The 22,728-nt window shown below is 43.5% G+C and overlaps 1 protein-coding gene across 1 annotated transcript in view; it reads left to right on the top strand.

The window, feature by feature from the left end:
- The first annotated feature begins 6,467 nt into the window (after positions 1 to 6,467).
- The window catches only part of UST (uronyl 2-sulfotransferase), a 166,170-nt gene continuing 149,909 nt past the window's right edge, over positions 6,468 to 22,728 (top strand). The window contains exon 1 of the mRNA XM_054822007.1: positions 6,468 to 7,075. Within this exon, the coding sequence (XP_054677982.1) occupies positions 6,823 to 7,075 (253 nt within the window). The 5' untranslated portion in view covers positions 6,468 to 6,822. The remainder of the gene's footprint in view (positions 7,076 to 22,728) is intronic.

Here is a 22,728-nt window from a genome sequence, read left to right as displayed (position 1 = left end):
ATCTTGACATTTGCTGGCTTTTTGATAAATGAACAGTTTTTCTGACATACTTTGATTACATGCAATGTGTCTATGAATAATTCAATAAAGTAACTTTCAGCTTGTGAATTGTTTCATGTATAAGATCTGAGATGAGCTGAAAAAACATAGGGCCAAATTTACTGAGGAATTTAGACCCCCAGCTGTTCAGACAGCTGCTTTTGAAAATCCCACCTGGAGTCTGAGACTGCTAAGGATTAAATGCACCAACATCAGGTGCTGTTTTCCCCATCCCACTAGGAAGGAAATTCCTTCTTCTCCCCGTTAAATACAAATCACCTCCCCACCTTGCATACCACATTAGATGTCGGATCTTCTCTGTCTTCACCTTTGGTGCACCACACTTTTCCAGTTCCTCATATGAATTTGCTTCACACTTTTTTAACTTCTTTTAACTTTGGCTTTTCGCCTTCCTTCTCCCTCACCTTTTCCACCCCCAAAATCCCTAAAACCAAGAAACAAGTTGGAGAGTCTTCTCCCACCAGTTGGAGCCCTCACCTGTAGGAAAGAGAGACCTTGGTTGTAGGTCTGCCTTATTTGATAAGACAGCAGTGCTGGTGTTATTATTAGTAGAATATTAGGAGTTAGAATATTAATTTTAGGAGTGGTTTCAGAGGTGTAGACTGAGGTTTCTTATAGGCTAGATGAGATGGCTTTGTCTGACAAGGTCTGTTTCATCCCCCTGTGACATTCCCAGCTGCAAGACCAATGCACCCCCTGGTGCGTTAGCTTACTTCTCCCCAAAGCTTTTCCCATGCTACAGAATGCGGTGCACTACGGGGAGCTGTAAAATGGCTCTGGGACCGGCCGAGGTAAACCAGTGCCAGGATGGCGTTCTGCCCATCCTGGCTATTCCTGCTGAGAGCCGTGCACTAACTCAGCTCTGCTGCTCCCTGGTACTACAATGGCATAGCTTTGCATGGAGGTGCACGCACGCACCAGCTATTTTGGAGGTAGCTGTGTGTTTCTAACATATTTTTTAATTTCCTGGGTTTAGACATAAGTGCCTAACTATCTACTTTAATTAGTGCCTAATTAGCACCAGTACTGTATTTTCCCCATGTGACTGTCTCCATCTTTATATGTCTAAATCTGTCCAGTACATCATATGGTGTTACTCTGTTAACTGTCTAAACAAATGGAGCTTTTAATGGGTCTGCTGTGTGAAAACTCATGTTTACACATTGCAACTTCTGCCTTTCTATTAGTAGTTTCTGCAGACAAATGCAGGAATTAGACTGCTATTGGAAAATCAATACATAGAGGACACAAAGTCAAAGGGAACTCAGGGGGTTCTGAGTGGGTATTTACGAGAGGAAAGGATTGATCTTCAAGACTATACATTATACAACATTCTCTTGTACCTCTAGCTTCAATTACCTCTTCTGAATCATATGCATGCTGATTAAAAAGGAAAGCATCCTACTTGAATTCTCTTGTTACCCATTTTCTGAGAAAATCAAGCAAAGAAATAAAAATAGTGGTATCAGGAGTTAGGATAGCCCCATGAGTAGCACTTTGCTGGAGACAGCCAGCAATGCCAAGGGATTAATATAAATACCTTTGGATAAACCCATCACACTCCAAGTGATGTTGATAGAACATGCTGATGCAATTCCAAACACTATTTCAATTACAAATTATAAACACCTCTTCTGAAGTGAACCTGCTCCATCAGAGTGTCACTAAGTTGTATCCATGTGGCACACAAGCTCATTTCCCTCTCTTCAGATACTTACTGTCATATTTTTCCCAGGGATATAGCCCCGAACCCTCCACAAAGGACAGTGATGAATACAACCAGCCAGCACAGGGCTGCAATTCCAGTTCAGTCAAGGCACGTGAAACTTGCAAGTGTTCCATATGCATGAAATGCAAGGGTATGGTGCACCCTTATTTGATCTCCATCAAATTATCAACTGGTGCTGAACAAAGCAAAATAAAGCCTGCACAGTTGCCACCAATTACTCTGTTATGTTCTCAACCCTTCCTGAATCAGAGAGTGCTGGAGGAATCTAAGCTGTGATCTTTCACGGGTGCTTCTCAGATGACTTTATGTTACTCTGCTATACCAGTGAACCTTTACCCAGTGAAGTCTTGCATCTACATTTCCTCTATCCTTACTGTCTTATGAAAATTAGGGCCCAGGCTATATCTTATCCCTTTCTAGTTGCTTATACCTTTGCAAACTGCCTATTCTGAAATATCCCCAGTTGGGGAATTTTGCTTAATGAAAATTTATTTAGAGAATTTATTTATTCAGAACATTTCAACAAATAGTGTTCAGATGTTTCTAAGAATAAGGGAAAGATATTTTGCTGATGTTAGAAGCAAAATCCTACCACTGCAAAAATGGGAAATCATAGTACATCTGTTCCTTGGAGCATTAGTGTGGTTTTAGGTGTGTGGGTTTTGCTAGAGATGTCTGCATAACCTCAGATTATGTGTGCTCAGTAAAAAAGAGCTGCAGCACCTCAGCAGCCTGGCGTAGACATTCCCAGACAAGCTAGTAGTGATGTAGGCTCAGAATCAGGAGCGCACAGCCCAGTTGGCAAGATGTTACAACTGAGCTGACCGAGCAGCAGAAGTGACTAGCTGGTGGGTAACCCATGCTGATGTGGCCAAACGAGTCTCTCTGCCAAGTACTGCCAGACACACAACCTCCACACGCTCTCTACCTTGCTCATTGAACTTGTTTCTGAATCCATCCATTTGGAGTTACGAATCAGCTCAGGAATCTCTAGCACAGCACCAGTATGACCCACTTTGAAATTTTCAGCAGCTCTGTTCTCTGCTCCTTTCATTGCACGGAGCATCCTCTTCCAGCCCTGGGGAAGTGCCCCTGCTCTCACAATGTCCTTCTTGCTGGAACCATTGCAGTTGGAGGGGGATTCAGTCTGAGCAAAAGCTGGACCCAGACTGGATGAGGTCATGGAAGGAAACAGATTTGGACAAAGATCCTGGAGCTGAGACTAGATCTAGGAGAGGAGGAAAAAGAAAGAGTGGGACAAGGTCAAGGCAAACAGAGGATGAGGACTGCTGCAGTGACTACCGCTCTGAAAATTATTGATCCTGTGTCTGTAGCATCAGAGCACTCCTATATGATGTCAAGCAGATTACTTGAACTACAGGTGGCCAGCGAGTACTCTTTTTATGCTTGGTGTTCAGTCTGAGAGCCCGGGGTCTGATTTGTAGAAGTAGTTAGCATTCACAGCTGCATCTGAAGTCAAAGGGAGCTACGCTTCGAACATACAAAGTGATGCATAATGCTAACTATCTCACCAAGGCAAACCCCAGTCATCTCAAGGCTGGCAACCAAAATTAATAGACACATTTAACCTTAATCTCTCTGTGTTTCATTTCCCAATCAATAAAATGGTGATATTAGATACATGTCATGGAAGGAATTCATAAACATTCATCATATGCTCAAGGTACTGTAACAATGAATGTTGTAGAAAAGCCTGCTATGACATTAATAATTCCACATTACAAGCAGGCTTTAAATAGCTTTAAACAAAGCCCGAGGACATATGTTGAACAAAGAGATTAAAAATAAACTGAAAAGCTGCACATACAGTGAACAGCATCTATCCCATGCACTGTACAAGGCAGCGGTCCTCTGAGCAAAACAGTATCATCTCACAATTCAAGGCTAAATTGTAAGTCATACCCTCTACAATTCAAAAGAAGTTTGTCTGAAAAAACCTTACCTTTGAATTAACCTAAAGTGTTGACACTTGGCTTTTCAACTGTAATATTCCTTTAACGTGGGGTTTGTGTTTTGGATTCTTTGGGATCTTTTGAGTGAATGGGTATGTAATAAGTTAAGGAGGTATGTATGTTTTAACTGCTTTATGCTATGCATGCAAAATCATACTGTTTTTGTTAAAGTAGACGAGTAAAGGGAATTAAAAATAGGGAAACAGTTGCACTGTATCAAGCTATAGCACAAAGTAAATAGTATTTATTTTCCTGCTTGTTGTCCTAGTTTTACTTTTGGCATTTTAACTGATAGCATACTATAGTTGTGATAGTTCATATATGTGAAAGTAACTGGTTTTACAGCTGATTTATACATTTAAGTATATATTCCAGCAACGAAGATTTATATTTCTTCTTCCTCCCAAGAGAATTTTTTACCTGTCGATGCTTAGAAATACGGCAAGTAGTCTCTCAACAGTACAGTCTTCCCACTTAAGTTTTACGCCATTGATTGGTCTGTTTCTCCATCTTTTTTTTTTTTTTTAATAAAAAAATCTCTTTCTAGAGATCAAAGACATTCTTTGCAACCAGAAAAATAAAGATTTATTGATTCACCTTACAGGTGTTGTCTGTCTTCTTGTCAAAGCATCCATTTTTCTCAGATGTTCAGTGTAAGTGCTTACCTGTTTCGCATGTGCAACACCAACTAGCGCTACTAAACAAATCTGCAGCGTGGGCATTACAAACAAGCCAGTAGATATGGAACTATTCAAAAGAATATAAAGTGATGCAAAGTATCCGTGGAAGCAGTGCAAGACAAAACATCCACGGCAGCAGCGCATGTTGAATAAGCCCCCGATACTTCCTAAGTGTTTCAAAGCAACATTCATGAAAATTAAAAAGTAGTACTTTTGCTGTGCAATTCCAGTAACGACTTTATCTGGTGAAAGTTGTTGGATATTTCTGTTTAAAGTGAACTGCAGTCCTAAAGGTTTACCTTTTGCTGTCTCTTTTTTTAGTGCTTAAATACTAGCCCAAAGTGGAATTATTTCTTCTATCATATTACTTTTCTCTTTTTCAAAAATGAGGTGTCATTCCTAACTTTGTCTTTGCCACAGGTTTGGTGTAAGATTGTGAAGGATCTGTGCAGTGATGCCATAAAACTGTGTAACTAAACCCAGGAGATTCCTCTCTGAACTGTAGGAGAAGATCTGCTCTTTCAGCCAGTACGTGGATATTTTTTATGAAGGAATGCAATGGGATTGGTTATTTATTGTCAGATTCTGGCTTTGTGCTCTTGTCCACACCAGCAAGATTAATTTCCATATTTCAGCAGATGCCCTTCACTGCTGGACGCCAGTAAAAAATCGAAGCCAGTAGCGTAGGTAAGATTCAGGCATTTACCCAAGCCTTTCAATATAAGTGGCAAAAACATCTGAACACAGTCTCCTGAGCAAAATTTCCAGCTGCATGTGCGCAAAAATTATGAGTCAGGCCCCCTAAATCACGATGCATTTTTTTAAGCCTAAAAAGGAAGAGGTTGATTGCTTTTTAATTTCTGACCTGGCGAGTTGTACTTGGGTCATGATTTCCTACTTTTCTCCCAAACCACAGTGGATAGAACTTGCTGTTGCTTAGAAATGAAAACGAAGAGTTCTGTGTGATCCCATGAGCAGGATCTTGGGGAAGGCCCCCCCTTCCAGCCAGGTCCATAAAACGAAACGGTGAACCGGCAATACCACCCCAAGCCCTCCTCACAACACTGCTGCATTGGCAATGCAGCCACGTGAGGGAACGAAATGTATTTCTACTTCAGACAATGCCCAAGGATGAGAATAGCTCCATATAAGCTATCAGGACATATTGAGGACATATGTTGTATAAAGAGGATGAAGCTATTAAACAGCTCAGCGCTGAGTGAATGCCATTCACCCTATGCATGGTGGGAAGCGGTTCTCTAGGAAAAATAGCATGATCGAGTAATTAGAGGCTGTATCATAAACCATATGTGCAAGGGGGTCAAATTAAGGTTGCATGAGCAATCTTGATTTTGTAATTTCCGTCTAAAGCCCTGCTTTAATCATCCCAGCAAAGCTGCAACAAGAGTGATCCCTCTCTTCCCCCATGAACAGTATAAAGGTGCAGGATCTTAATGTTGGGTTAGACTTGTCTAGATCACCAGAATATGAAACCTTTTTACTGCTATCATCACTGTAGGGAAAGAAATTGCAGTCCTGACATAGCTGGGAGGGGGCACTGGGGTCCTGCTACCCGCCAGGTGGGATGAGACCCCTGGCCCAGGCCCCGGAGAGGTGTCCCGAGGCCTGTCCCAGCGGGAGGGAGGTGGGCAGGAGGCCATGGTGGTTTGGGGCAAGTCGGGCCCAACAGCTGCTCCCCGCGGGGCCTGCTGTGAGGGCAGATCCCCCCGACCGGGGACAGCGAGAAGGCCCGTCACAACCCGTACCCCACGGGTACCAGCCCCGCTCCCCGCGCAGCCCCACGGCCCCCAAGGACAGCCCGCAGCTCAGGGGCGGGCCGGGGCAGGTGGGTTAGGTCGGCCGGAGCGGGCCGGGCCCCGCCGCAGCCGGGCCGGTGGGGCGGCGGCGCTCGGCGGCGCCCGCAGGGGTCGCTCGCGCGGAGGCAACGGGCGCGTCGCGGTGACCGGGGGCGGCCGGAGGGGGCCGGGAGGGGCGGGCGGCGGGGCCGGGCGGCGCGCACAAGTCGGCCGCGAGTTGCAGGCGGTCGGCGGCGGAGCGCTGGCTGTAACTTGACACCGGAGCGAGAGGCCGAGCGGAGAGAGGGAGCGAGAGCGGCGGCGGAGGAGAGGAGCCGAGCCCCAGGGAGCGGGATGGTGACCACCTCGTTTCCCTCCCCTTAGCGGCGCTCCGCAGCAGCCGCCGCCGCAGCGCCGGGAACTTTCGCCTGCCTGTGGGGCCGGGGGCAGCCGGCGATGGGGACGGGACGGGTTCCCTGAGCTCCCGGGAACTTTCCCCGCCGCGGGCAGCCGGAGCCGAGCAGGCGGATGGAGGATGCGCTTTCCCCGGCGGGCTGCGTGACCCGGCGGCGGCAAAGGGAAGGATGAAGAAGAAGCAGCAGCCCGGCGGCGGGGACTGCCCGGCGCCCCGGCCCCCAGCGGCGGCGGCGGCGGGAGGGGGCCCGGGCCAGGGCGGGGGCTGGAAGAGGCGGCGGCCGCTCTCGCTGTTGCCCTTTCTCTCGCTACGCGACTACGGCTTCTGCATGGCCGCCTTGCTGCTCTTCTGCCTGGGCTCCCTCTTCTACCAGCTCAACGGGGGGCCCCCGCACTTTCTGCTGGACCTGCGGCACTATCTGGGTAAGGGCGGCCGGCGGCGGCGGGACTTGTTGCGGCTCCTCCTCGCCCCCCGTGGCGGCTGGGCTGGGGCCTCCCTCCGGCGCCGGGGCCCCCCGGCTTCCCGGGCGGCGGGAGCAGGGCCGGGGCGACGGGAGGCCGGGTCTGCCCGGGAGGGGTGGGCAGGCGGGACGGGGGGCGATGAGGTCTGACACCGAGGTGGAAAGGGTCGGCGGCGCCGTGGGAGCAGGGCGTGGGGATGCGCCCTCTCCGAAGTTAATTTTGGCGAGAGGTAGAGTCCCCGTGAGACCCTTCTTCAAACCCCGGACAGGTCTGTGGCCGGAGGGGGCTCTTTGTCTGCCCGGGGACCGTCGCAGAGCGCGATCTGCCGGCTACCTCTTGCCGTCAGGTGGGGTCTGAGGCGGCAGCGGAGGGCAGGGAGCTCGGGCGGAGCGTCCTGTCAGCGCCTCCCCACCCCGCTCAGGTGCGCGCAGGAGGGGGGTGCTGTGCCTGCTCGGGGAGGAACGGGATTACAGATGGCTCATGGCAGGAGCAGGGTGTGCTGGCAGGGTCAGAGCAGCAGCGCTCAAACACCGGAGTTCACTCCGGTGCTTTGCCACGGCCTGCGTGACCCCGGCGGAGCCGGTACAAGCCCCACGCTGTGGCCTGTAGTCCTCATCCTCATGTGGACCACAAGTTTGCACGTGGTTTTTCTTTGTGCCCGGTTTCCACATTGCTAAATGTCGCTTCCCTGCTTAACAGAGAAGTTGTAAAAAACAGAGCGTATCGTGAGGTCATGTAAGTACTTCAGACCGGCAGGACTAGTTCAAATAGGGAACAAAAACTAAGGGTTCGTCCGTATGGGAGGACTACTACAGAATAATTTGCAGTGTGAGTTTTTACCACATTAGATACTTTCTGTTACTTGTCTGTGAAGGTAAGCCTTTGGTGGTATACGCTGCAGAAGGGCAATCCATAAGAGACAGTGTTAGGTCGCAAACAAATAGACAGTACTTGTATTTCAGAAAAATAAGCTGAAAATCAGTATCTGTGTGTACATATTTTATGAACATCTTGGGAGTACAACTGTGTGTGTTGCTTTTCTTTAAGGGAAAACTATCCAATGTCTTCAGTTAACTGATGAGGGGGTATGCGGCCAAGAGATGAGAGGACACAGCCAGGCTTTTCTGGGAGGTGCATGGCGGTAGGACAAGAGGCAACAGACACAAGTTGCAACAAGGGAAATTCCAATGAGATACAAAAAAAAAAATTTTCAATGTGAGGGTGGTCAGACATTGGAACAGGCTACCCAGGGAGGCTGGGATGTCTTTGCAGATATTCAGAACTCAGCTGGACATGGCCCTGAGCAAACAAAGTCATTTTTTCCCTGCTTTGGGATGGGGGTGTGGGGATAGGATCAGGTAAACAGAAGTCCCTTCCAGTTCATGTTGTTCTGTGATTCTGCTGTAACAGAGAAAAACATAAGTGAAAACTCAAATGAGAACAGGAGAACATAATGCCTTTTAGGCTTGGATTTTAATGACTTTTTTCCTTCCTTTAATGTTACAATTAGGAAGAAATTTCTCAATTGAAAAGGAAAAGGACAAATTTTCCACCAAGATGAAAGCAGGTTTTGCTGCAATTGGTAGACTCTTTAATTGGATTAAACACAGATCTCTCTATTTTTCAAAACAAAGTTAATGCCTTTTTTTATTTATTTATTTTAATCTTCATCAGGGATGAACACTGCTTGGTTTGTGTGGGAATAGACTGTGAGAAACACTGGGTTACGCAGCTTCTCGCTTTGTGGCCTTTTGACTGCTTTTGAGGGATTCAGGAAATAAAGCTAGGATCTACCACCCTAACTGCTCTAGCCTGTAGTTGTGTGTCTGCTGGAAAGTCTTCTGAGGCCTGCAGATGAAAGGCTTGGAAACCACTGCATCTTGATGAATGGGTCATGATCATTTTTGTGCAAGTGCAGAAAAGCCTTTATTGTGTGTGTCTGAACGTGATGAGCCTCTGGGGAAGGAGTGCAGTCTTCTTTGAAAATGGTTTGGGGTTTTTTTTGAAGTGTTGACTCCTCTCAGGAGAAGGTAGACAGATCTGTTAATATCTGTTCATTAACAAAATTCTGCACTTGTTATGTCAATTAGTATAGGAATTTTCTCTCTGTGCCTGAGTCACTTGGCATCTTGAGAAGACAAGGACTTGCCTAGCATCCTGCAGCAGGCCGATGGCTGAGAGGGAAGCAGAGTCCTTGTGGCTGGAGTCCTAGTACCCACTAAGCAAGCTGTGCTGCTGCCTCTGCAGAGGAGCGGAACGTATTTTGCCTAGATGCTAAGGTGCATGCTGGCATACTACTTTCTAAAGTTATTTTACACTTCCTTGGTGTGCAGTTTCACTTGAGCTGTCAAAGGGGATCCATGTGGATGACATTGCTAAAGACTGTTGTTGAGGGGGTTTGCACTAAGTGTAGGTTTTGCAAGAATAGTGCACATTCCTTGGAGTACCCAAGTGGCAATGTTTGTAAATTATGAACTTTTTTTTTTGTAAGCAGGTAGTCTGCTTGTTTCCTGAGGGACTAACAGAAGTGTTTGGAGGAGTAGGTATTGACATCCAGTCCAGCTAACTCCCAAAGCCCTACATATTTGGATGTGTGTTTTATACAACAATCTCATGACATTAAAAAAATAAAACATTTTTTTCCTTGAAGCCACAAATCCAGTGTACAAGCAACTCTTTCCTTCCAGTCCTTCCAACCCACAATTTATAGTTTTAAAATTTAAATCCCCAAGCAGAAAGGAGCAGTTCATTTGCAAACCATATGTGCAATGTGTGAATTTTGCAACCACCCTTATTGCGTTTAAGTCTACAAGAACCAAGAAGGACTAGACCAAAGGGAAAATTGATTAGTTTAACTACTTTGTGGCCTCCATAGTGTGAGGAGGGGTCATCTTGTCTGGCTTTGGGTTTTTTATTTGCATTGCAAGTTTCAGTATGTTGCTCATGGTTAGTTATGTTACTTTGCATTTGTAAGTTACGTAGAAGCATTTGGAAGGAATGCTTGGATGTTTTTTTACCTCAAAATTTGAAAGGGTGTTCCTAAGTAACAACACAGAACTTCAATAGCGATCAGGATAGAAATCACACCTGCATCAAGCAGGTGTGTGCATAAAATGCAATCTAGGCAGTGAAAACACTGGGGCTGAGAAACTTTCATTTTGTTCTTGGGCCTGCATCATACACTGTGGAGGAGGAGGAATAAGTTTATTTTCAAAGGAATTAAGTGTGAAGATTTGCTGCTTCTGTGAACTTTCCTTTGATGATTGTGGGGATGAGTGTATTTTCAGACTGTTAGTAAAATTTTTTTTTTTTCTCCTGGACCAACTCCTCTGGTGTCTTGGATCAGCTTCTCTGGTGTCCTGTTCACATGCCTCTCCCTTCTCGTTTGATTGCCATACTGATTGGGGAGCACATGTTAGAAAAACATTATGGCAGCTCGTAGGGAAGAGGGTATCTATATTCAGTATTTCCACTTTGCGTTGCCTTCTCTTCTTTTGTAAACTCTAGCAGACTCATACGGAGCAAATGAGAGAATAGATTAATGGCTACGAGGCTGAGCTTTGTTATTTATCCCAGTCTGACTTCAAGCTCATAATAGTTTGGAGGACAGAAAGGTCTGTGGAAAGCTAATGGTTTCTGCTGTCTGATCTGCTGTGGTTCACAGGGATACAGCTCAGGTTGCACACTGTAGGCGTCCCATGAGGATAGATCTAGAGCCCTGGTTTTCAGCATGTAATCAACTGGGGGCATGGATGTTAGTGGGTTATTTCTAGAGAATCTGTGGAAGATACTTAAAGGCATAGCTGCTGCCAGTAGGCTTAAATTTGCTGTACGAGGATGTGTACCAGTCCTGGACAATCTACAAGCTCCAAAAACCAGAAAGTTTAAAAACTGCCAGGCTTTCCAGTAATAAACTGGAATATTGGGACTTGCACGACATCTATGAGGTCTTGCTTGTTGATTCTGCCAAGGTAATCCTGGCTCACTAATCAAAACCCAACTGCAGCAGTGGGAGGAAGTGAGAAGAGTCTTCCCTTAGATGAGTAAGACAGAAATCATAAATCTTGGACAACCCTGTGGCTTTTGGGGAAAGCACTGGGGACTCCATTCCCCTGCAGCTGCACTGGTTTTGCATTGCTTTATTCTTCCCTGCTTTGGTTTGTGATACATACAGGCTTCAAAATACAGAAGTTAGTATTTCCAAGGGCTGGTAGCAATGGCCAGTAAAAAATAAAATCTTTTGATCTTCAGTATTTACAGTGCAAACTTGTTGTTCATGTCATTTGAAGCATTTCCCCTGTTGAACTCCCCAGGAGCCTGCCAACAAATTTGCTGGTTTGATTGCACGTGGAAGTTGCCTGTGCTGTGGCTTCCTATGTGAGACAAAAGACTTAAGTGGCCAGTTGTGTTCTTCAAACAATCTCTAAATTGCTCTCTATTCTCACTCTTCATGCCACTGGAGGCTCTCAGGTATTTTGGCCAGATGTGCTCGGTAGGCTTAAAGTTGTCACAACAACAGTTACGTTTATTTTGGACACATGGGGGAATTTAACCATAATTTTCTCAAATAGAAGAAGCAGAAAGGAATCTGAGTATTTGGGGAAGTTGTAACAAAAATCTTCAAAATATTTAAAAGTCAACACAAAGTGAAACTTTTTTAATTGAGGTCCCATGAATTGGCTTTATTTCGGTAGGGTGTTTTGGGGGTTGGTGATTGTCGGTTTTGTTGTGGTTTTTTTTTTTTCCTGAAATGTCTGGGTTTTTCCTGTTAATGTGTTGAGAGAGACAAAAAAGAAAAACTGACTCTCCAAAGCAAACAATAAAAGTGACTGACAGTGGGTTTTTTTATACAGATTTTATTCCGAAGCTGTAGAAGGGAGGAGAGGGGGAACAACAGTTGGGGTTTCTTGGGGGGGTTGGGTTTTTTATTCTGCTAATTCTACATTTATATCTAAAATGATGGAAGGCACAGAATTATTCAGGGCAAGCTTTTCTAAACAATAAAAGCACCTAGCATGCTCCCTTGTAGGTAGACAGCAAGCTGCCTTTTTATGGCCAAAAAGGGTTGTCTCATCTCGTTTTGTTTTGCACATGGATCATGAATCCTTTACAGTTTTGAAGGCCCTTTAGGTGTGAGAGTAGGAGAAACACACTTAAGGAAAGACAGTCAGGTCTATAGATGAGATTACTGTGTGGTAACACAATACCTGTTTCTGAAATGAATATGCTTTTAACAAGGCTGTGGTTATGTTCTTATTGACAATTTTTTTCTCATTGTTTTCAAGAACGAACTCTTCTGTACTTTAAAGCATTTTGATTTTTCTCTGGCTTTTCAGTGGATTGTTTAATGTCATTGCACTCGGAATTTATTACATTTTAAAATTCATTAACATTGTAAGGAACTGAAAGGTCAGTTTAGAAACTGCTTCCTAAAACCTTGAAAAGAGATGATCTGAACCAAAATGACAAGTCTGTAGCTATATCTTTCTTCATTAACTCTTCTGTCCTTTTTGGACTTCCTCATTTTGCTGTTGTGAATGTGGTACATATTATCTTTTAGATAAAATATGTTTGGACTTCTACTTACGTTGTAAGCTCTCAAGTTATAAGTGAGCTTTTTTGGAATACAAAAGATATACCTCATCTTCCAAGAAGCTTTTGCTAAAAGGCTGCATGACTTGCTCATCACTCACAGCTTGTCTGATTGTAAGATTAATAAAGCTCTACCTAACGCATGATTCTGTCAAGGAATACTCTACGGAGAACCAGAGTGCACTTTGTTTTATGATTGACTTGAGCCTTTTCCTTTCAAAAAGATGAAGTGGTCACTGGACTACGTTATTCTGGCTGGCTGTAAAACACTGTGTACAGTGAAGTCATAGCAAAAAATGTTTAAGACTATGTGACTGTGTTGTGATGATATTCTAAATATATTTGGAAAATTAGACAGCATTTACTGAGATGTATTTTCTGCTTTCAAAATCAGACTCCAGTCTGGGAATCAGGTATTGCATATATGCAACTGTGTACATTTTCGTTTCATATTGTCAACTTTGTTGACAAGAGATTTAAAGGATTAATTCAGTTCTTGATGAGAGGGAATATTACTACAGCTTTTTCAAAAATGTATTTGGTTTTGGTTTCCTTTCAGGTTATATGACAGTGGTGTATGTATGCCTGTGAGAGGTCAAGTCTACTGGTTAAATGGGATGCTCCACTTGTGCTTGGGGAGATAAGGGAGGCTTCAGTTCCCTGCCTTGACAGACTTCACATGACACTGAAGAAATTGTGTCCTAATTTTGTCTACATATATAATCCCCTTTTGTCCAAAGGACATTTTGAAGATAAATGTGTAACAGAATATGATATTCTCTGATATTACAGTGATTGTAGCCATAGAAATACTCAAAGGAAAAGGATACTTGTGATAAATCCTATTGTCATGGAGGGATTTTAGCCACGTCAAAGAGATAAGGCAGATAGAGAGCGTTAGAAGGGAGCTCCTCTGTAGGCTGAGGCCAAGTCAGTGGTCCAGCTACTTTTCTTTCAAGGGTATTGCCACTGGTCATTAACGCAGTCTCTGTGCAGTTTTACTGGAGGAGTTATTGCTATAATTGGTTTCCAGAGTCTCCTCAACGGGCATCACTTTTTATGTGTCCTCATGCAGAAGACTTCATGTCCAGGAGAATGCAACTGGGTCACTTATTTCTTCTTTCCAGTGATGCTGCTTAGACTTGATTTGCAAAAATGAAAGTAAAAATAGAGTTTCTTGAAGGTTCGTTCACCCGAAGTGAATGGCAAGCACTTTGTGCTCTGTCAGAGAATACTCAGCTAAAATGAATCGTGGCTGTCATGGGAGGAAAAATGTGGTTAATGCAGTGGTTCTCATATTTTCATACTAAATTCGGGAGGAGGAAGATTGCTTTTGCTTAGGGTTTGACAAAGAACGATAAGCATCAAAGGCTGTCAGAAAGGGAGACTCTAGCAAAAGTAACTTATACAAAAGCTTTGACACTTAATGCTCTGTGGGGAAAATAAAGGCTAACTTTTTTCCTTAACTTTAGTGAAGGATCTGAGATTAACATCTGTGCTAGCTCTGCTGCACTGATTCCTGCTAAAATTGTTTTGAAATCTATAGTGCATGTCAAAATCAGCAGTGACAGTAAGTGGAAGTTTTTCATTTGTTATTTTAGTATAGGTTTATATTGTCAGAATTTGTAGAACATATGATGAAGGTATAATGGAGGGATTTGACTTTGATGTGATTTTTGGTGGGAACGCTCTGTAAAATGGTTGAACAGGTCCAATGAGATGCTAGGACTGTTCTGACACAAGCTTGAAACAGTAAATACAAAGGGATAAAAAGATCAATATATTTATTCTTCATATCTCATATTTTCCTGAAATCCTGTTGTACCCCCTGTTTCCAGTCAGTAATCGATTCTTTCTCCCCCATCCCATCATTTAAATTCATATATTAATAACAAGAGAGAATTCCTAATGTCTTTTGTGTCTAGCAAGAAACTGGAATTACTGAAATTGCTTGAGTGTGTTTTGTATGGTAATCACCCCTTTTTTTTGGACATAAATTTTGGGCACTTAAGAGAGCCCTTCTTTCTGGCTTGTTGTCTTAGCCTCATGTGAAAGTACTTGCACGTTGTTAGCTTCTGGCTCCTGTAACCCATTCAAGAGCAGCACTGCTGGTTATGTTGGTTTTGTAACTGTCCCTCTGTGCAAAGACAAATTTGCAGGTGAGATGTAAAAGTTTACACTTTCATCTTGGACTGGAGGAAAAAGTCTGTTTATAGTTGGTGTTTGGTTGGTTGGGTTTTGTTTTGGTGGGGTTTTTTTTTTTTTGGAAGTTGTGACTTTGCACCTGCTGCTGACCCCCTGCGAGCGGTGTTTTAAATTGCAGCGCTGTGAAAGGAAGCCCTGTGTGCTTCCGCTGTTATGAGTACAGCCAAAGGGGGTGAATAGACACTCTGTGTGCTCATGAGTGTGTTTGAACACACTTAACCAAAATAAACTACCGCATTGTTATTCAGGGCAGATAGTTTTTAAGGATGTGTTTACAGCCCTTTGTAATTGGATTGTCTTTCTTGAAGAATTGGATGGATGGGGGAGGTCCTCCTGCCCCCCTTCTGTGCTGTTGTGCTTTTGGAGCAGTAACTTTTGGTGCCAGGGCTTACAAGGGTGCGAGGGCTGCTCGTTCTTACATGGGCGCAAGAAAGGCATGAGAATCCTTTTGAAATTGGTGAGAATTGACTGTCTCTTTCGATCTTGCTGTAAGATTCATATCACTCTCAGCTATTTATCTGGATTTCCTGTTTTGTCAGTGAGGGGTGAGAGCTGCTTCCAGGTCATTACAGTTTATGGTAGATGTATGATACAAGTAGGATCAGGCCTTTTCAGAGATGTCAGTCATCTGTAGCCTGTTGCCATTAACTTGGAAGGGAACACCAGGCTTGAGTACACTGCTGCTGCTGCCTTTCCCTGGGCAGCGGAGGTGCTTACCTGTAAGATCTAATCTGACCAGTACAGCAGTGGCTCAAAAGCTTATGCTAAAGGTTGTGGGTTGGTTTTTTTTATTATTATTATTACTTTTTTAACTTTCAAGTGAAAGCTGTGGAAAATGATGACACATGACTTTTCACCAAGGAAGGTTTCCCCATCATTACTGGTGAGCAGGCAAGTAGATTTTCAAACATACCATATGTTTATATAATGAGGCATTTGTTTTTCTTTGTTTTGGAATCTGGGTTAGAGGATGTTTGGAGACAGAATGGGTGGATAGGAAGTGGAGAGCAATTATTTGACTGAAATTTATTTTACTCTCTCGCTTTTTAGAGCTGCACTGGGGGAAGCAGACCTTCTGATGTGGAAAATAGATGTATGGCTTTGTAAGTGTGGAAGCACAATGATTAGTTTTGTATTACAGTTTTTGAGTACTAATGCTTTAGAAACAGACATTGGGATGTTTGCCAAAGCTTGCTTCTTATCACACTTCACGATTTGGGGTAGAAGTCATCAGGAGACTTGGACGGAGATCATGGAGCCCATGGCTGTTTGAGTAAAGAAGCAGTGCATCTCTGCCATACATAAACAGTATGTTTTAGCACCCCCAAGAATGTTTGTTTGAAAAGCCTCTACTGGTCAAGTGGATAGTTAGTTCAGTTTAATGTATCTGCCCCAGAGAGACAATGCCTTGTACTCATACAAGGTCACCAAACTGCTAGCAAGTGACAAATCTGTGAGATGAGCTGCCAGTGGCTGGATTAAAAACTGCTAGTCAAGGGGATTTTCGATCATCATTTCAATTTTTTTCAGTTTGGAAAATCTTGGACGTTTGAGGGGAGAAGGTGCTCCCTACAACTGTCCTTGTAGTTTAACGTTAGGTGTTTCTAAAATACGTACAACAGTTTTGTGACAAATAAGTGAATGTTTCATACCTTTTTGCCTCGTTACTACTAGGAACTATCGTGAAGTCTCCATCAGGCCTTGGCATTTGCTCAGAATAGTTGGTTACTTTGGAGGAAACTCTGATCATCTCAAAGATTTTTTTTTTTTTTTTTTACAGAATATTTCAGCCCAAAATTGAAAGCTTGCTCATGAAATCTGAATTCCAGCTGTGTGTCTCTTTACCTTGTAACATCTGCTAAACTTTGGGAATTCTTGTGCAGATTAGAACTTGCATTGTTTTTCTGAATAGATTTTTTTTTTTTTGATTGTCTATTCATAATATGAAGTTGTACACTTTTGCACCATGGCAGTGACTTGTGTTTAAACAGACTTGAGACTTGAAGGGATTGGGGCAGATGGGGAGATGTGAGAAGAAAACAAGCCTTATGATGTTTCAGAAAGTGTTAGAGAATTTGTCTCACAATATACTAATTTCAGCTTCAATTTCAGATGACACAGTAATTTTGTGAATACCCACAGTAATTGATTAGTGTTATTATGACTGCATTTATCTCCTAGCAATTAGTAGGAGATAGCATTAAGTATGGCCACTCCTCTTCTCTCCCTTTTCTCTTCTCTCCCTTTTCTCTTCTCTCCCTTTTCTCTTCTCTCCCTTTTCTCTTCTCTCCCTTTTCTCTTCTCTCCCTTTTCTCTTCTCTCCCTTTTCTCTTCTCTCCCTTTTCTCTTCTCTCCCTTTTCTCTTCTCTCCCTTTTCTCTTCTCTCCCTTTTCTCTTCTCTCCCTTTTCTCTTCTCTCCCTTTTCTCTTCTCTCCCTTTTCTCTTCTCTCCCTTTTCTCTTCTCTCCCTTTTCTCTTCTCTCCCTTTTCTCTTCTCTTTTCATCAGAAAGGAGTTTATAAATACAGTACCAATGTACTCTTCTTCTTCAGTCTCATTTTCTCTCATCTGTTTTCTTACTGCCTTCCAAGATGTGAGCACATCCTTTTCCTTCCACTCCTTTTGTATTTACAGGTAGTTGCCCAGTCCTCTTGTTCCTGTATAACACCAGACCATGTATAACAGCTGGTGGCTTCCAAATCATGTCTTGCTGGTGGTCCTAATTCCTTCAGCCAGGTTATCTTTCCTCAGTGGCTTGCATTATAAAGCAAATACTCTTGCCTCTTTTGTCTGACCTACATCTAGAGAAGAGCCATCTGAATCTGTGCATTGAAAATCAGAAGTGGGATCTTAGAAGAAGTGTCCCATGAGTAGCCCATGCCTTTGCCTTCTTAAAAGGTAAGGAAAAATGTTAATGAAATACTTCGAAATACACAGAAGGATCTTGGAGCTGGGATGTTGGTAGACCTCTTCTGTACAAGTTTGATGAGATTACAGATAGAAGTGGCATTCAGATTGGGCAGTACAGTGCCACGAAGACATTTTTTTAGTGGGAGACAGCTAGTGGGGGGAAGAGGGGACGGACAGTTGTCTTGATGATCAGAAAAAGTTACATGAGATTTAGACTGTGTATGGCTTGTCTATAAGGCCTTGACTCCTCCTTTCAGAGGTTCCCTCTGAAGTCAGCAGGGAGAGGCAGAGGTATCTCCAAAGAACAACTCAGGCTATCTGTATCTTTATGGCAGCTGGGCCCCAGACTTGTAAATGGAGAAATGCTTTAAGTTTGGTGGGAAGAACCTGGGTCATCATGGTATTTATTCGTAGAAACATTGGTTAATGACTAGTTGAAGGCTTCCGAGGAGGAGGAGGGGGGAAGTTACACTAGCTAGATTTTTAGATCAATAGGTCACTTCATGTCAGTGGGTCATTGAAGCCTGAGTGCTTAGGATGCCTAAAAATAAAGACCTCATAAAGCCCTGGAAGAATACCACTGCAGGGGATATCTATCTCCGTTTGATGGGTAGATTTGATGCCATGTTCGTTTTTCCCCAAGTCTTACAGTTCCATGAAAAGGGTGTGAAAGAACTGCTTTGATAGAATATCTGCTGCAACATTTCAGATTATAAGGCAAAGGCTGTGAAAATGCTTACTTCTCAATTCCTTTCATATCTGCAGCTGATTGTTCTTTCCTATCAGAACTCGCCATACAAATGTACAGATTTCTTTTGTGTTGCCCATTGGGAGATATGACAATAAGTAAATTAGGATGAGTAACAAAATAGCAGGGCCTAAACATTACCACCTGTGGTTATTTGAGGGGTTTTTTGGGTTTCTGGGTGTTGTGTTTTGTAGCAAACATATTGGCTACCATTAGGAACAGGCATGGAGGCAGGAGAGACTGAAAGTTGGCTGCAATCTGAGGATGCGTTGCTGCTTACTGGCTGAGGAAATGTTGAAACCAGAGGCAATTTGGGAGGAAGTTTGATGTTTTATGAAAACCAAGGAGCAGCTGCTGTAGATACACATCCCCTGATTTTTGAGTATTTCCCAATCAATTTAATTTTCTGACAGAACTAAATGATTTTCAGCCACCCTCACAGAATCACAGAGTGGTTGAGCTTGGAAGGGATCTCTGGAGGTCATCTGGTCCAACATCCCATGCTCAAGCAGGGCCACGTAGGGCTGGTTGCCCAGGACCATGTCCAGGTGGCTTCAGTATCTCCAAGGATGGAGACTCCACGACCTCCATGGGCAACCTATGCCAGTGCTTGGTCACCCTCCCAGTAAGAAAGTGTTTCCTGATGTTCAGAGGGAACCTCCTGTGTTTCAGTTTGTGCCCATTGCCTCTGGCCCTGTCACTGGGCACCATTGAAAAGAGCCCGGCTCTGCCTTTCTACCTTCAGGTATTTATATATGTTGATAAGAGCCTTCTAAGCCTTCTCACCTCCAGGCTGAACAGTCCCAGCTCTCTCAGCCTTTCCTTATGTGAGGTGCTCCAGTCCCTTTATCATCTTCCATGGCCCTTCACTGGACTCTCTCCAGTATGTCCATGTGTCTCATACTGAGGAGCCCAGAATTGGACAAAGTACTCCAAGTGTGGCCTCACCTTCTGGACAAGAGAACATGCTTTGAGAATGTGCGAGGGAAGTCCTTTGCAAAGTAGGGGCTTCTTTAGAGGTCTTTTCAGCACATGTAAGAGGGAGAGAGAAAGCCAATTAAATACTACATGCTGGTATATTGTCTTTCTGATGCAGATTTGTTTCTTAAATCACTTTTGAGCTGATGGAAGTTCAGGTTAAGAACCAGGTAATATTACCACTCTTTTGCATGTGAAGTAGCCATTCTCAGAAGTGTGATTAAATGAAAGCTGAAGTAGTAACTGCTTCGTTCTCTAACTGCGAGCTCTCTGCAGTGCCTCACTAATAATGAGCAAAACCAATCACTTAATTTCATCCATTCAAGAATATTTTTCTGGCGAGTCAGTCAAATTCAGTGCGAGTTATTGAATCTTCTGATAAACAGCCTTACTCTATTAAGCCTGTTGCATTTCCCCTCTCTAGTATTGAATCTGATACTTGTCTCATCAATGAGACAAATTTTGGCAAAGCTCTGCGATTCTTTATAGCTCAGCAGTTGTCTGGTTTTTGCACCATGCTACATGGAAACAGCTGACAGCTTCATATTTTTTTCCCCTGGAACGTTTTGCTTATGAATGTTAGAAGCTGAAAGATTTTTAAATAGCGTGTAGTGTCTTTCACCTTCTGACCCCAGCTCAAATACAGCTGAGGTTGATGGTCACTGGATCTTATTACTATGCTGAGATGTTCAGTGACTCACGTGCAGTAAGTTCATTGTGTAAGTTGTTGTGATACCATTGCTGGCACAGTTACTCTCCTCTTCACTCTACTGGCTCAGGGATACAGCATGTCAAGCCAGCGTGGGAACGTATAGCAGCAGTGGAGGATCCAATGGGTTTTATCTGGTGGGGATCCCAATGAGCTGCTACACTTTCCTCCCCATTTCTGTGTGCTGTGATGCTGGGCTTGGTGCTGGCATGTGCGCTGTCTGTGCTTAGTGCAAGAGGCAAATGAGATTCAGAAAGATGTTACTGAGGGTTATAAAGCTTGTGGGGGCATGGACCTAACTGTCCCCAAGGTAAGAGCTGTGCCTGTATAGTAGATTTCTTTGTACTACCCTGCTCCATAGTTAGAGGTGTGTGTTTGGAGCTATTGTATCAATGATAAAATTATTCCTTACCAAAAAAAAAAAAGAAAAGCAATTTCCTGTTTAGGTGTCATAGACCAAGAAATCTTTCTATTTTCTGCAAAATGAGCTGCTAAGTGTCGTCCTTGTTTCTTCTTCTCTTTCTGTTACTGCTGATGAGAGAATACAACTTTTTGGTTTTTATCCTTATACAGCACTTTCCATCTAGCAGGTCAAAGAGGAAGGTAAATATTAACACCTTTTTTATTATTATTTAAAGGGCACAGAGAGGCAACGTGCCTGCCTTGGTGTCATTTGGCTGATCAATAGCAGTGTCAAGAATAGGGCCATGATTCCCGGCACCCTTAGAAGGGCAGGGGTTTGCCTGGAAATGTGTGCAGCGTGTCTGACAAAACACTGATCCTCAGCAACACAGAAACTCTGCTGCTTGTCCTTATCTCAGCACTTACCCCTCTCCTGGCTGGGGTGGCTTGAGTTTGTACAATCTCTTGGGCTCATAGCTGCAAAACATTCCTGAAAAGTAGTGAAGTTATTTTTCTGATGTGGCTTCTGAAGCACAAGATAGTTTGGGAAAGTGTGAAACCAGGTCTACCACACTGTGGAGCAGCTTTTACCCAGCAGAGCCTTCATCCAGCATAGATAGGTATTGAAACTTGCATTTTCCTGTCAGTAAGCGGCAACTTTTTAGAGTCTTTTCTCACCCTGTTCCCTTCGGCAGGGAAGCCTGCCACTGCAGAACTGTACATCAGACTCGGGACTCTCAAAATGACAGAGAAGCGTGTGGGAGGGAATGATAGCTGGGAGAGGAAAAAATGAGGTGAGAGAAGGACAGGTTGCTGGGTAAAACTTTCCCAATTTAATCTAGAACAGCATACCTTTTAATGTGTTCTGCTTAAAATGAGCCTGCGAGACACAGGAATAGTACTGGGGGAGCAGATAAGCAATAAACGGCATGTTAAGGAGCCTATTTCCTCTGAAAAGTATTTCTTGCTGCTTTCTGCAGCTGTCTTCAACACCTCTGTGGAATTTGCTCAGTAAAGCCTCTACTGTGGGTGGAAAAAGTTGTATTTGTGGCACGGGTAGATGTTAAAACAGCTGCTTTATGTAGCCAACACAGCTTAAAAGCTGTATAGTCAGCCTCAGAAATGTTTCTTTAACTTATTTATTCTGAAGACAGAAATACTTTTAATACAAAGGAGCTCATAATGTGAGGGAGTCAATGAGAGGCTCATGCAAATTTTATCCATCTGTTAGGCCCTCTAGCTATTTTTGGCTAACATTTTACACCCACAGATTTCCTTAATTCTGAGGTAACAGTTGCATTGCATGAGAAAAATGGCCAGAGAACTTGTTTTCTTGTTCTAACAGAATCATTATCGTGTCACAAGCACAACATAATTATGAAACTTTATGGTAGGTCAGTTGAATGGCTTATGCTCTAGCTCTTTGCTCTTGCAGCATGATTATGTTTTGGCTCACAAAGTTTGAAAATTTTCTGTTTTCAGGCAGAGTACTCTGGATCCTCATTCAAGCTTGAAATTTCATTTCTGTAAGAAAGAAATGCAGTGGTCTCAGACTATTCCTTTGTGAATATGGTCAACATCAAAGAAAATAAGAAACCCACAGGGATTCAATGTATAGTTAAGTCCGAGTTAAAAATGACAGGTTTAGCTATTCAGTTGTAATATGGCCCTGGCTAAAGATATTTCCTTACTCATACTCTATAAATAACATCATAAGTACGCTCCTTTTCTCCAAACACCCATGCTTCACTTCTGTTCTAGACTGTTTGCACTCCTGATCTCTGACTGTACTGGGTCCTGCTCACTGGCCAGGCATCTCTCTTATTTTCAATACATCTCTTTTATTTGCTTTAGTGGCATGCTGGTGCAGGGAATGGTTTGTGAACTGCAGAACTGTGGACTTTTAGTTCCTGATGCCACATCACTAGGTAAATTTCTTAGTACGTACCCATATACTGCTTTTGGTCATACCACACAGAGTTGGTCACACCTGTAGTTTGGAAAATGCTCCTGCTCAACTGGGAAAGAAGGTTGGTGGAAAGAACAAGGAAAACTGTAAAGCGTTCTTTCTC

The sequence above is a fragment of the Grus americana genome, chromosome 3, assembly GCF_028858705.1.
Source record: "Grus americana isolate bGruAme1 chromosome 3, bGruAme1.mat, whole genome shotgun sequence".
Lineage (NCBI taxonomy): Eukaryota > Metazoa > Chordata > Aves > Gruiformes > Gruidae > Grus > Grus americana.
Note: the sequence above shows the minus strand (reverse complement) of the source record. Positions and strands in the feature narration are given on the sequence as shown.